Genomic DNA, 11,483 nt, shown 5'->3' on the forward strand with positions numbered 1-11,483 from the left:
CTGTTCCTAACACCCACTATCTAATGTCACTCAGTCATTCCGGATCAGTCAATAAATAACACAGCAAATATAATACAATAAATAGCATTAATTAAATATTCACAAATTCCTCATTAAGAATCCTACAATACCCAACAACCCAACTGGTGAAGAACAATCCTGCGTGAGGAGGGCCGCTGTTCTTTTTATGCCATGAACCAGTACAGGGAAGTCAAACAGTTCATGTTGTGGGCGTCCAAGGCTCCCGTGTCGCAGTATCTTCGTATCTTTTCCAGGTGGCGTTCCTCCTAATGTAAGAAGATTCTCTGAAGTGATTGCAGGGTGTAAGATGTCCCGCCAAGATGGAACCAAAGAGCCTGAAGAGCCTAAATATACCTTCATGTCTATTATATATATATAAAGGTATTCTATATTATATATATGGTTGGGAGCTTTATTGTCCCTGGAGGAGCCCTCCTGTAGCTTCGCCCAGCTGGAGGCTAGCAACCCTCTATCCAGATGTAATCCTTATGAATGCATTATTAACGTGACCTTAAACTCTATCCTTGCAAAAGCTAAAAAGTTCCTTTAACTTTTTGTTAGCAAAATGAAAAGAAACCCAATAAATGAAGTGATTTTTTTAAAATGAAGAAATAATATTCAATTGAATACAAAGACATTTAATATGTAGACAATATTTAGAATATTAAACACCCATGATTTTGAAAGTCATGAGTTGAACTCTACCCCACATAGGAACCACATTGTCCAGAGATGGATTTCACCCCATTACATCTCCGTGACTCATTTAGTGACAGAGTTTTGTCTGCTTTGGGAATTTCCTCTGATGCAATCCAGAGAGTACTTCTGGGGAGACAAGAGGCAGAACGCTTTAAAAGAGGGTTGCGGAGCTCAGTCAGGCATGAACTTGCTCAGGCAAAGAAGCCTCCCGCTGCCTTTCAGAAGCACAGCCCAGGAAGGGACTCTCCGCTCTCCCCGATGAACGCCACGGTTGCGGCAGCTGCTCTTTTCCTCTCCCTTTTCCTCTTTTCTTCAACTCAGACGGAAGGTAAGCAACTCAAAGCTTGGATCACACCTGTCACTCTTTATTCAAGATTCTCAGAGAAGAAGGCTAAGTTCATAGCTACAAGTATTGTAATTCTAATGTTAAAGTTATAGGAAATAATTCCTTGTTATACAGTACATTTTCTAATTTTTTCCCTTTGTTTAGGAAGCAGTGTGTGTGTGTGTGTGTGTGTGTGTGTGTGTGTGTGTGTGTGTGTGTGTGTGTGTGTGTGTGTGTGTGTGTGTGTAAGTGCGCCACACTTTAGCTCACTTATGGTGACCCTTCAGGGTTTTCAAGGCAAGAGACAAAAGGTGGTTTGCCTTGGCCTGTTCCTGTGTAGCAACCTTAGATTTCCTTGGTGGTCTTCCATCCAAGTCAGAAGGAACTGGATGGCACTTCGCATGCGCACACAATTCTTTATTGAACCCAATGCTTACCCACCTCTCCCCACGCAGGTGTCTCGCTGGCCCGGATTGGAGGTGAGCTGCGGTGCCAGTGTGTAAACACTCATTCCAAATTCATCCCTCCGAAAAACATCCAGGATGTGAAGCTGACCCAAAGTGGCCCCCACTGCCAGAATGTGGAAGTCATGTGAGTGCCCGTCTTTATTTATTCCGAGGACAGGCCTGGTGTCTATGCCTTGACCTGGGTGGCTCAGGCTGGTTTAGTTTGGTCAGATCTCAGAAGCTACACAGGGTCAGCCCTGGTTAGTACTTATATGGCAGACTGCCAAGGAAGTCCAGAGTCATCATGACACAGAGGCAAGCGCCAGCAAACCACGCCTATTTATGCCTTGCCTTGAGAACACCTCGTGGTCGGGGCCCCCAAACATTTTGAGCCTGTGGGCACTCTTGGAATCCTGACCAGGATAAGGGGCACAGTAATAAAACGGCTGACAGACCTGCACACACAGAGAAAGTGCATGGAAGAAGAGGGGTGATTTTTAAAAATACCCTGGGAAGGAGGCGCGGGAGAGAAAACAAAGCAATGCAGTGGCTGGCCGTTGCCACTGAATACTTTGAAAAATCTGCACAGACAGTCAGATCTCCAATGGCCAATCAGAAGCTTTGCTAGACAAGAGGGCCACTTGGCCCACCCACTTCCAAAAAATACTTGTTGGGCATCAGGAATGCTGTTGGTGAGTGCCACAGTTCCCATGGGTACCGTGTAGGGTTGCCAGGACCCCCTCACCCCCCCCTTGGGAGGGTGGAGTCCCTGGCACTTACCTTGCGCACTGCACAAGGTCCTCTTTTGCATGCACGCCCCAGAGCTGGTGTGATGACATCACTTCTGGAAGTGACGTCACCATGCCAGCTGCGCAAGTGCTCCCGTGCTCTGCACGGAACCAATTCCTGTGGGTGGCAGAAAAACGTCACTTCCAGACGTGATGTCGCTGCGCTGGTTGGGAGCGTGCATGCAGTGCACACTCCTGAGGAGCCTGCCAGTGGTGGGCAACCTCTGGGAGCTTACCCCCTCCCACCGATTGTGGCAATCAGCGGATGAGGGGGTAAATCCCCAGGAGTTTGCCCACCACCAGCAGGCACCTGGGAACCCTAGTTCCACATTGGGTATCCCTGTCCTATGGGGCTACAGGGTTGCCAGATTACCCCCAAGGTAAAACTAGGGGGAGTGTGAGGGCCAAGAAGCACCGGGGACTAGTGTTTTGGGGCCAGTTTTTACTAATTCAGCTCTGGTGTGAGCCACCGCTTCTGAGTCATTCTGGGAATGACATAATCAGCTGAGGATGAGGGCACGCACACACCACATCCCTGGCCCTCATCCCTCCTTTCCCTCTGCTGGCCAGGTGAGTGGCAGTGAGGGGTGGCTGCTGGGGGCAGAGTATCCCCTGCCCCCAGTGGGGAAATGGCGTCCCTGTGCAGTGCCATTAATCATCTGTGACTTGATGGCACTTTACACAGACTCATGGTCCATATCCAGAGGCATTGTGCAGGTGGACTGCGCAATGAAAACAAATGCAAGAATATCACAGAAAACCTACTGCCCTCAGTATAGAAGTGGATCATAAAAATTACTTTAAGAAGGTGGAACATGTCAATTAAAAGCCTGGCTAAAGAGAAAGTATTGGGTCTGGCACCAATCAGGCCCTAAAGCAGGTGCTGGGTGGGGGGAGCATTCCAAAGGCCAGACCCCCCCCCCAGAAGCCCCGCTTGTGGCTGTGTCGCCCCTCACCCCTGCAGGCAGCAGCAACTGCTCTCAGGGCCAAGCTAGAAGTGACGAGTTACACTTGAATGGCGAGTGAACAGACTCACATGTTCCTCCCTGTTCACTTGCGCTCCACTTGATCACTACCAAATCACTGCCATTCAAGTGTAATACGTCACTTCTAGCTAGGCCCTGAGAGCAGGTCTAGAGAAAAAGACCTTAACTGGCCGCCTGGACTTCTAGATCTCTTTGTACATCTCCACCGATTTAGGTCAGAATCCCCCAGGCAGCTCCCCTGCACAAGTCCCATGGAAACAAACGTTTCCGTTATTGGGCAGGCCCAATAATGCATTTCCACAAGGCTTGTGCCTTGGTGAATTGTGCCCATTTCATGTATGAAAAAGTAACCGAAAGTCACACTGCCATGAATTGTTGAATATCAGTAGCCCTGGAAATGGAACTGTTTGCATCTTATTTCTTGTCTTCTTCGACAAATAGATTTTAGCAAGCAGCCAAGTCCTGACGTAGCCACGTTCCCCAGAGTAGGTGCTTTACCCTTTTGGTTTGCTTTTACTGCAGTGCTACTCTGAAGGACGGCAGAGAAGTGTGCTTGGAGCCCACAGCTGCCTGGGTGAAGATCATCATCAAGGCCATATTGGACAAGTGAGTTGTTGTTCTCGTCTAATAAATAATACCTTAAATTGTCAGTTCAGTTGCCGCTTTAGGGAAACTTCATGGTTGTGTTAGCTCTCTGGGTCGGATGTGTCTGTCTCTCATTCTGCTAACTTAGAGGCATCCCAAATCTGCCCTCACAGTCAACCTCCTCACCTTGCCGCATAAACCTTCTACACACCACCCCTCCATGCACATGTGCTCTGGCCGTATCCATGCACCTCTACATGATTGCTGGCTTACGAGCAGGGTACATGGGGGGCACGAGTCCCTCCCCATACGCTCCCTCCCCATCAGGAGCAGCATTTGGAAAGCACTCATGGGGAGGGAGCGTATGTGGGGACACTTCCTCCACACGTTTGCCCTGTGCAGGGGGAGGGCAGGGCCAACACGTGCGCGCCCATTCTCCCTTCCTGCGCATTCATCCAAGCAGTGCCCAGAGAAGTCCTGTGTAGAGCCACATGGCTATTGCTGCACCAGCCCAGTTGTGCTAAGCTGTGCACTTGAAAAAAATGCATGACCTCGGCTACAGTCTCACTGGTATAATTAGCAAACAAAAAACCAAAACCTGGTCCAGAAAAACTGCTCATTGCTTTGGAAAACAGGTCACACCTGAGCAGACAACCGGCACTCTTTTTTTGATGGTTTTCACCAGTACCAAGTACCAGCACACGGGGGGTGGGGGGGTTCCAGCTCTCCCAATTACCAAGGAGAAAAAGGACAGAAATCAGTGCAACCTCGTAAGTATTGGCGCTTTTTAAAAAACCAAAACGCGCCCTGTCTAAGTCAAGCCTTTAGCAATACTGAGCACTCATACAACATTCCGGCTTGTTTGGGGTCTAAGCAACTCTGAGCCATTCTGTGGATTTGCTTCTAATATCCCCTTTTCTTTCCTATATTCCAGGGCTCAAGGCAATGCCCATTAATAAAAGAAGCTTTGGAAGCGTTCTCATTTTGCTTCACTGGAAGAAACTGAGCCATTTCAATCAAGTTTGCTTTTTCAAAGAAGATTTTTTGCTGCGGTACCTGTTTCCCAGTTATTTTACAACAGCACTCACAGAAAACAGCGTTTATAAATCTTCAAGATACACGAAAAGAACTAAGACCAAAGTGGAGCTCCACTGTAGGCTTGCCAGGTCCCCTTGCCAGGTTCCTGGCAGAACGAGGGACAGACTGGCACTCCCTTGGTTTTCCTCTTCATGCCTGCGCACTCCTGTTTGGGGCCCAAATGGGTCCCATGCGAAGCGTGGGAACACTCCCAGTGTGGCGTGATGACTTCACTTTGTGTGGTTGCACTGCCCTGGCAGCACGCCCTGGAGGCCTGTTCCCCTGCCTCCGTCCCCACCACCACCGGTAGAAGGTGGGAACGGGGATCCTCTGCCCCACCAGGGAAACGGCATGCCTAGTCCACTGGCAGGCGAGAAGCATTGCTCAATGCAGTCAGCTTCAGCCGTGTTTGACTGGGAAAGCCAACTGGGATTCTGCTCCACTGGGGCCTCAAGGACATGCGAGTCAGAAGCACTTTGTCACCTGTGAACCACCTCTATTTTATTACCTGTGAACCAGGCACTATTTTCAGTGTTACATTTTCTAACATTATTTATTTACATGGCCATTTCTGGAAATATTTTTTTGGCTGATACAGTTTTTAAATTAGCAGTTGAAGAAAGTATTTATTTATATTGTCAAATAATGGTTTGGAATTCTCTGAACAAGAATTCTGTATGCAAAAAAAAAAAAAAAAGAATCCTGAATCCCACTTTTGTATGTGAAATAGGCTATGGTTTTATTTATATATTTATTGTCAATGTATTATTCAAAGTATTTTTCTATACATGCACTGATTAAGTTATTCTAATATTAAACTGGAGAACTATATTTTTAAATCTTGTAATAAACATTTCTTTTTTTTTTAAAAAAAAATAGTAGCCGCATTTTGTTTGCTCTGAACCAGAGATGAGCAGGGCATTTTGTTTGTTTTATACTCAGTAGAAAAGGCAGGAGGGGGGGTGCTGCACCAAGGCAAAACAAAGGGGAACAGGCAAAGGGTGCAAAGGGAAGAGTCTTTAATGTTTATACAACCCCTGTGCCTTTCGCAACAGCTTCATCAGGGGGACCTTCCAAATTCAAGAGTGCGTACATGCTTGCTTCTCGGCTTGCTCTGAGGCCTCCTGGGATAGCCTCTGAAAGAGGCAGCTCACAACCCCCTCCCATCTGCCCGCCTTTGAGCAGGCCCTGTCTGCCCCCCCCCATCCATATCAGGGGCCCTTGCCTGCCCTGGGATGTCTCCATTTGTATTAGGATCCCCTGTGCTCCTGGCACTGGACAGCTCTTCCACCATCATGCTGGCACTGCAAGGGCTCCCCCACTTTGCACAGGGCCAATTCAGCCGGTTTGGGGCCAAAATTGCTCCTCCCACAAGTGTGGGAGCACTCCCATGGCTGGCAGGACTTCGGGAAGTGATGTAATCACGCCCTGCCAGTGGTGGGCAACTGGGCCCCTATGCCTGCACTAGGACAATAGACATTTTTCATGGAAGGAAAGTAGATATTTTATTAAATACCAAACCATTCTTCAACTTAAAAAATTATGAATTTACCTTCAAACATGTCAAAGATATGCACTAGCTTATTTAATATTGTTTTACATAGTACATGTTCCCTACCAGACTAGGGACCCCCTGAGTTCCCTGGGAAGTTCGTATCCACTGTAAATATGTGTGTTACAGGCGGTCAGGTTGCTTCCAACTCATGGCAGCGCTAGGAAGGAAAGAGCTCCAAAACGTCCTATTGGCAACAGGCTTGCTCAGATCTTGCACACTGGAGGACGTGGCTTCTTTTATTGAGTCCAGCCACCTCGTTTTGCGTCTTCATCTTTTTCTCCTGCATCTAACTTTTCCTCCTTCAGCACCTCAGCTGCAGGGGCTTCCACAGAGCCCCAGGTTGCCTCCCCCCTCAAAATGGCAGCTGTCAATGCCCCTGCCCAGCCCTGGGTAACAATCAGTGGCAGGGACAAGCCAGGCAGAGGGCTGAGCAAACGCGGGCGGCGGGGGGGAGCAAGGGGAGGGGCTTTCGCTCTGTCTCTTGCAATAAGCCTCCCCCCCCATTCTTCTCCCCAGAGGAGAACCTCATTGTGGATTCTCTCGCCCTTGCAAAAGCCACTCTGGATTTCCTGGCCCGTTATCTCCCCCCCCCCTGCCCCGCTCAGACGTGTCGCTGAGGGGAGGGTAGAAGGTTCCTTTCAAGCCCGGAATAGGTTTTCAATTCAGAAGGATGCTTTGAGGGGGATCCTAAAGTCTGGAATTCCAGAACCGATCAGAACAAGGCGTGACCAACTGTCAACAGCTGATCGAATGGAACCTTCCTGAGAGAGTATATGTAGAAGGGGCAGTTGAGAGAGGCAGAGAGGCAGCCGAGGAGCAGCTGCGAGGCCAAAGATCCTCAGGAGAAAGCCGTGAGGACAGCAACCTGAGCCACGCTCTTCCAAGAGCTGAATAAGTGAGAGAGTTTGAAGGCAGTGAAGATTTGCCACCAAAGAAAAGGCAGGAGGAAAAGCACAGAGGGCCTTGGAAGAGGCCAGAAGATCTGTGGCTGAGTCGGCCTAAGGAGACGGGAAGAATGCCTCGGGAGGGCCCAAGGCAAGAGCGCAAGGTGGCCTCAGGCAGACTTCTACCACAGTCAACAGGGAGCCGCCAGCCCAAGCTGCATGTTCTCCAGCAGTAAGCCTAGGAGATAGGGAACGCTGGCCTTCTCACTTCCGAGGGAGTGGCTACTATTACAGCCTCACCTTGGTAACCGCCCTTTACTGACGGACGGAGGGGCATATAGAGGGATGCGATTTGGTATATCTGGTCTGAAAATATACCCCAAAATACCATCCTGATTAATCCCAGAAATTAACTGGGTCTGCCATTTCAAAAACCCGGCAGCTTTACTTACTTTCACATGTTTCCCAGGCAAAAAGGAGAGGGGGGCAGGAGGCACAGGTGGCAGTGCACATGGGGGGGGGCTCAACTGTCTGTTCAATCACAACAAATCTCTCTTGTGGTCTGTAAGGGAATCGTCTTGCTTGGAAAGACAGCTGAGCTCCCCTTAATGAGTGACGCCATTCACCTGTGAGAATCACTTCCTCCCCCCATTCCTTTTCTTACCTGAGAAAACTGCAAAGGAGGAAAAACCAGCTGCTGCAACAGGTTGCAGTTCAGAGCAAGCTTTTTGTGTGTGGGGGGAGGGGGGTTGGAAAGCATGCCTTCTGCTGTTGCCAAGTTTGTTCTGTTGGGACTCTCCGGTTTTGCATTGGTTCTGTTGTGCTTTGTTGGGTTTTTTTGGACAGTAGTTGCTCCTGTGTGTTTGGCTAAAGCTTCTTTGAAAGCTCTGGATTTTTCCTCCCATAGGAAACAATGGAGAGTAGCCGGGGGCACCTTGTTCAGGGGCCCATGCAGTTGGACTTCTTGACCAAATCTACTTGAAGCCTGTGGGGGGGGGCAGGGTCTTTAGGGTACAGCAGCAGCTCTCAATGCACTGTAATTTGGGGGCAATTTGCTTCAAAAACAGCCCCTCCAGCCCCCTAGAAAGACTCCCCCATAGGGAATAATAGACCCAGTTAATTTTGGAATCCTGAAAAAGAACCCCTGATCTGAATACAAAACTGTTTTGAAGGGCCCAGATATCAAGAATACTGACATTTCCTGATGCTCAAAAAACAGCATACATCTCCAGCGGCATATATGTTGATTTGCATTTGTTTAAAAATAAATATTTTTTTCTATTTAAGACATAAATTTTTATTTCCAAGTGGGCTGACTGACAATCTTACAAGTCTTTGGGGTCTCATCAGGTCATCACCGATCCAACCTTTGTCCAATCTTGGAGGGAATATATTCTTTACTGGGACACCACAGCAAGTAAGGCTCATAAAGTCCGGGGAACATCAGTCAAACTGTTTGCTTTCCAGAAAGGTGCTTTGGGGCCCCCCAGACTCACAGTCAGGAGAGCTATTTAGTGCAGCTTTGCTGTTCTTTGTCAATTCTTTTTAATTTGAAAAGGCACTACAACTTGAAAAGTTCTCTCTATGAAGTATTAATTCTAAACTGGATGCAATGTGCAGTATCACTGTCAATTCTACATATACTTCAAAAGCAGCTCTTCAGTTTTGCATTGATATACATGCCATCAAAAGCTATACTATATGGTAACAGAAAAACAAATAAAAGTATAAATAATCGCCCGTGGCTTTTAAAATAGCTCCCACTCCTCCACGGTCCCAGTATGTTTCCACGGGTCCTTCCTGTGTCTTTTGCGGAACTGCAATTGGAAGGGAAAAGACAAGCATGTGTGGGAAGCAGTTGAATCACGAGTATTTTCAGATGCGGAAATAATTGCTTTACTGTGTATATGAATCCTAAATTTGCTATATTTGGGGCAGACCAAAGATAGCTATTAGCCATGACCATTAAAGGGAGACGGCGTAGGGGTCTGAGCACCACATGGTGATAACGAGCAGGAACAGTCCGTCATCTTCCTGCCTCTGCACTTCCTAGAAGATCTGGAAACTGAGTGCTGGACAAAATGGGCCTTAGCCCAGGAGGCAAGATGTGCTTTCTTCAGTACCAAATAATTTACCACTGGCTACCAGCAGGGATGGATTTAGGGGGGCAGGGTGGGTCACTTGCCCCAGATGCCACCAAACAGAGGGCACCAGGAGCAGCTGCTGGCTGGGAGCATGCACTCCCAGCCCTTCAGCAGCAGTAGGGGCAGCTGCGCAGGAGGGCTGGGAGGCCGCCCGCACTGCCCTGGCCACTTGTCGCACTGATGGGGCGGCTGGCTTGCTGCATGTTCCCGGCCCTCTGGTGGCAATGTAGGCGGCTGTGCGTCAGGGCTGGGAGGCTGCCCGTGCCGCCTGCTGCTCCAAAAGGAGAGTTGCAATGGGGGGGCAGGGTGCCCTGCATGATGACATCACTTCCCAGAAGTGACATCATCATGCACTCCTAGGAGTGCTGCTGGGCTTGGGTTGCCCTGGGTGGTGGCAAACCAAGATCCAGCTCGGACTACTAGAACAAGAGTGAAGCCCTGCATGACATCCAGTCCTATAAGTGAGTGGGCTTGGGATTCTAAGGTGGAATCTGGCATAGGAGAGAAGGAACATTTCCCCTAGTGAGGTAAAAGCATCACTGGGGAAATGGGATGATTACAGAATTAGAGCCAAGCTACAAGTGATGAATGACACTTGAATGGCAAGTGAACAGACTCACATGTATTCCTCCTGTTCACTTGCCCTCCACTTGCACTCCACTCGATCACTACGTCTGTTCACTGTGAGTCTGTTCACTTGCCTTTCAAGTGTCATTCGTCACCTGTAGTTTGGTCCTTAAGTAAAGCAAAAATGTGGGGAGGGGGATGGTGAAATGTCGCATAATATGTCTCCTGTTGTCGTGGTTTTAGGTGCCTGGTTACTTGCTGTTTCTTGCTCTGTTTCTCTGACACAGCATCTACAGAGACTTCCCTGGAGTGATTAGTATTTCCCAGAGACAGAACCCACAGTTGGAAAATTGCTCCCCTCTTGGGGTCAGGCCACCAGGAAGATTTCTTGTATGTGGAAATGTACAGGAGACACACAAGAGAGTGAAGGGCCAAGGCACTGGAAAGATAGAAACACAAAGAAGACTGTGGGACTAGGACTCCAACAGCTAAGCTGCTGCGAAAGACAGACTACAAGAGCCAGTTTGGCGTAGCGGTTAAGAGTAGAGATGGGCATGAACAGAAAAAACAAACAAACATGATGTTCGCTGTTCATTGTCACCCACAAACAGGGACTCGCGAAAAACCACAAACATGGCCCTGGGGAAAGCGCCCGGACCAGATGGACTCCCAAGTAGTTACTATAAGTGTTTTGAGGATGAACTCCTCCAGCCCTTACAAAAGATGATGAACTCTATCTTAGAGGGAGGTAAAATGTTGGAGGCATGGAAGGAAGCCTACATAACACTGATATCAAAGGAAGGTCAAGACTAGAGATGGGCACGAACAGAAGAAAACCCGAACATGATATTCGTTGTTCATTGCCATCCATGAACAGGGACTCACAAACAACCACGAACATGGCCCGGTTCATGAACATGTTCATGGTTGGCTGTTCATAGGGGCCAGCAGGCTCTCCTCCAGCCATCATCCAAGTCAAGATCCCTACTGCACCACTCCCAGAAACCTGACCTGAGCAGGCATCAGGAAAGGAACCAATAATAAATAATAGCTTGGCTCCAGAGCCTGGCAGCAGCCCTGGAACTTGAAGGGATAGATCCCTATCCCACCACAAACAAAGAAAATTCAAGCTCCAATGCACTCTTTCTATCAAAATGCCAACAGCAACTGTCTCTCTCCCTCTTCACTGTCTGCAAAGTCAGAGCTGGGAGCCTCCCCCCCCCCCCGGGCCATGCTCCCTTGTTGTAACAAATTTGGAGCTCCACACTTGAAAAGAAGACCTGCCTATCAAGCTAAATTGGGCTTAGATTGGGGTTTCCAGGGCAACAGCAGGAGTTCAGACAGAGTTCAGACAATCCCTGCCTAAGTTGCCAAGGGAATTGGTTGCAGGTGCCAGACTGTCTGGC

General features: G+C 48.6%; 1 protein-coding gene across 1 annotated transcript; it reads left to right on the plus strand.

Moving 5' to 3' along the window:
• Positions 1-891: 891 nt before the first annotated feature.
• LOC129337803 (interleukin-8-like) lies at positions 892-5,745 on the plus strand. The gene is made up of 4 exons (XM_054991753.1): positions 892-1,048; positions 1,501-1,636; positions 3,788-3,871; positions 4,785-5,745. The coding sequence occupies exons 1-4, from the start codon at positions 979-981 to the stop codon at positions 4,804-4,806; spliced, it is 312 nt and encodes a 103-aa protein (XP_054847728.1). The 5' UTR covers positions 892-978; the 3' UTR covers positions 4,807-5,745.
• Positions 5,746-11,483: the final 5,738 nt, after the last annotated feature.

This window comes from Eublepharis macularius, chromosome 11 (assembly GCF_028583425.1).
Source record: "Eublepharis macularius isolate TG4126 chromosome 11, MPM_Emac_v1.0, whole genome shotgun sequence".
In the NCBI taxonomy this organism is placed as follows: domain Eukaryota; kingdom Metazoa; phylum Chordata; class Lepidosauria; order Squamata; family Eublepharidae; genus Eublepharis; species Eublepharis macularius.

Excerpts from the sequence above, each read along its gene's own strand:
- LOC129337803 (XM_054991753.1), top strand. The coding sequence starts at position 979 with ATGAACGCCACGGTTGCGGCAGCTGCTCTTTTCCTCTCCCTTTTCCTC. Across the intron at positions 1,049-1,500 it reads TTCTTCAACTCAGACGGAAG|GTGTCTCGCTGGCCCGGATT; the intron begins GTAAGCAACTCA and ends CTCCCCACGCAG. Across the intron at positions 1,637-3,787 it reads TGCCAGAATGTGGAAGTCAT|TGCTACTCTGAAGGACGGCA; the intron begins GTGAGTGCCCGT and ends CTTTTACTGCAG.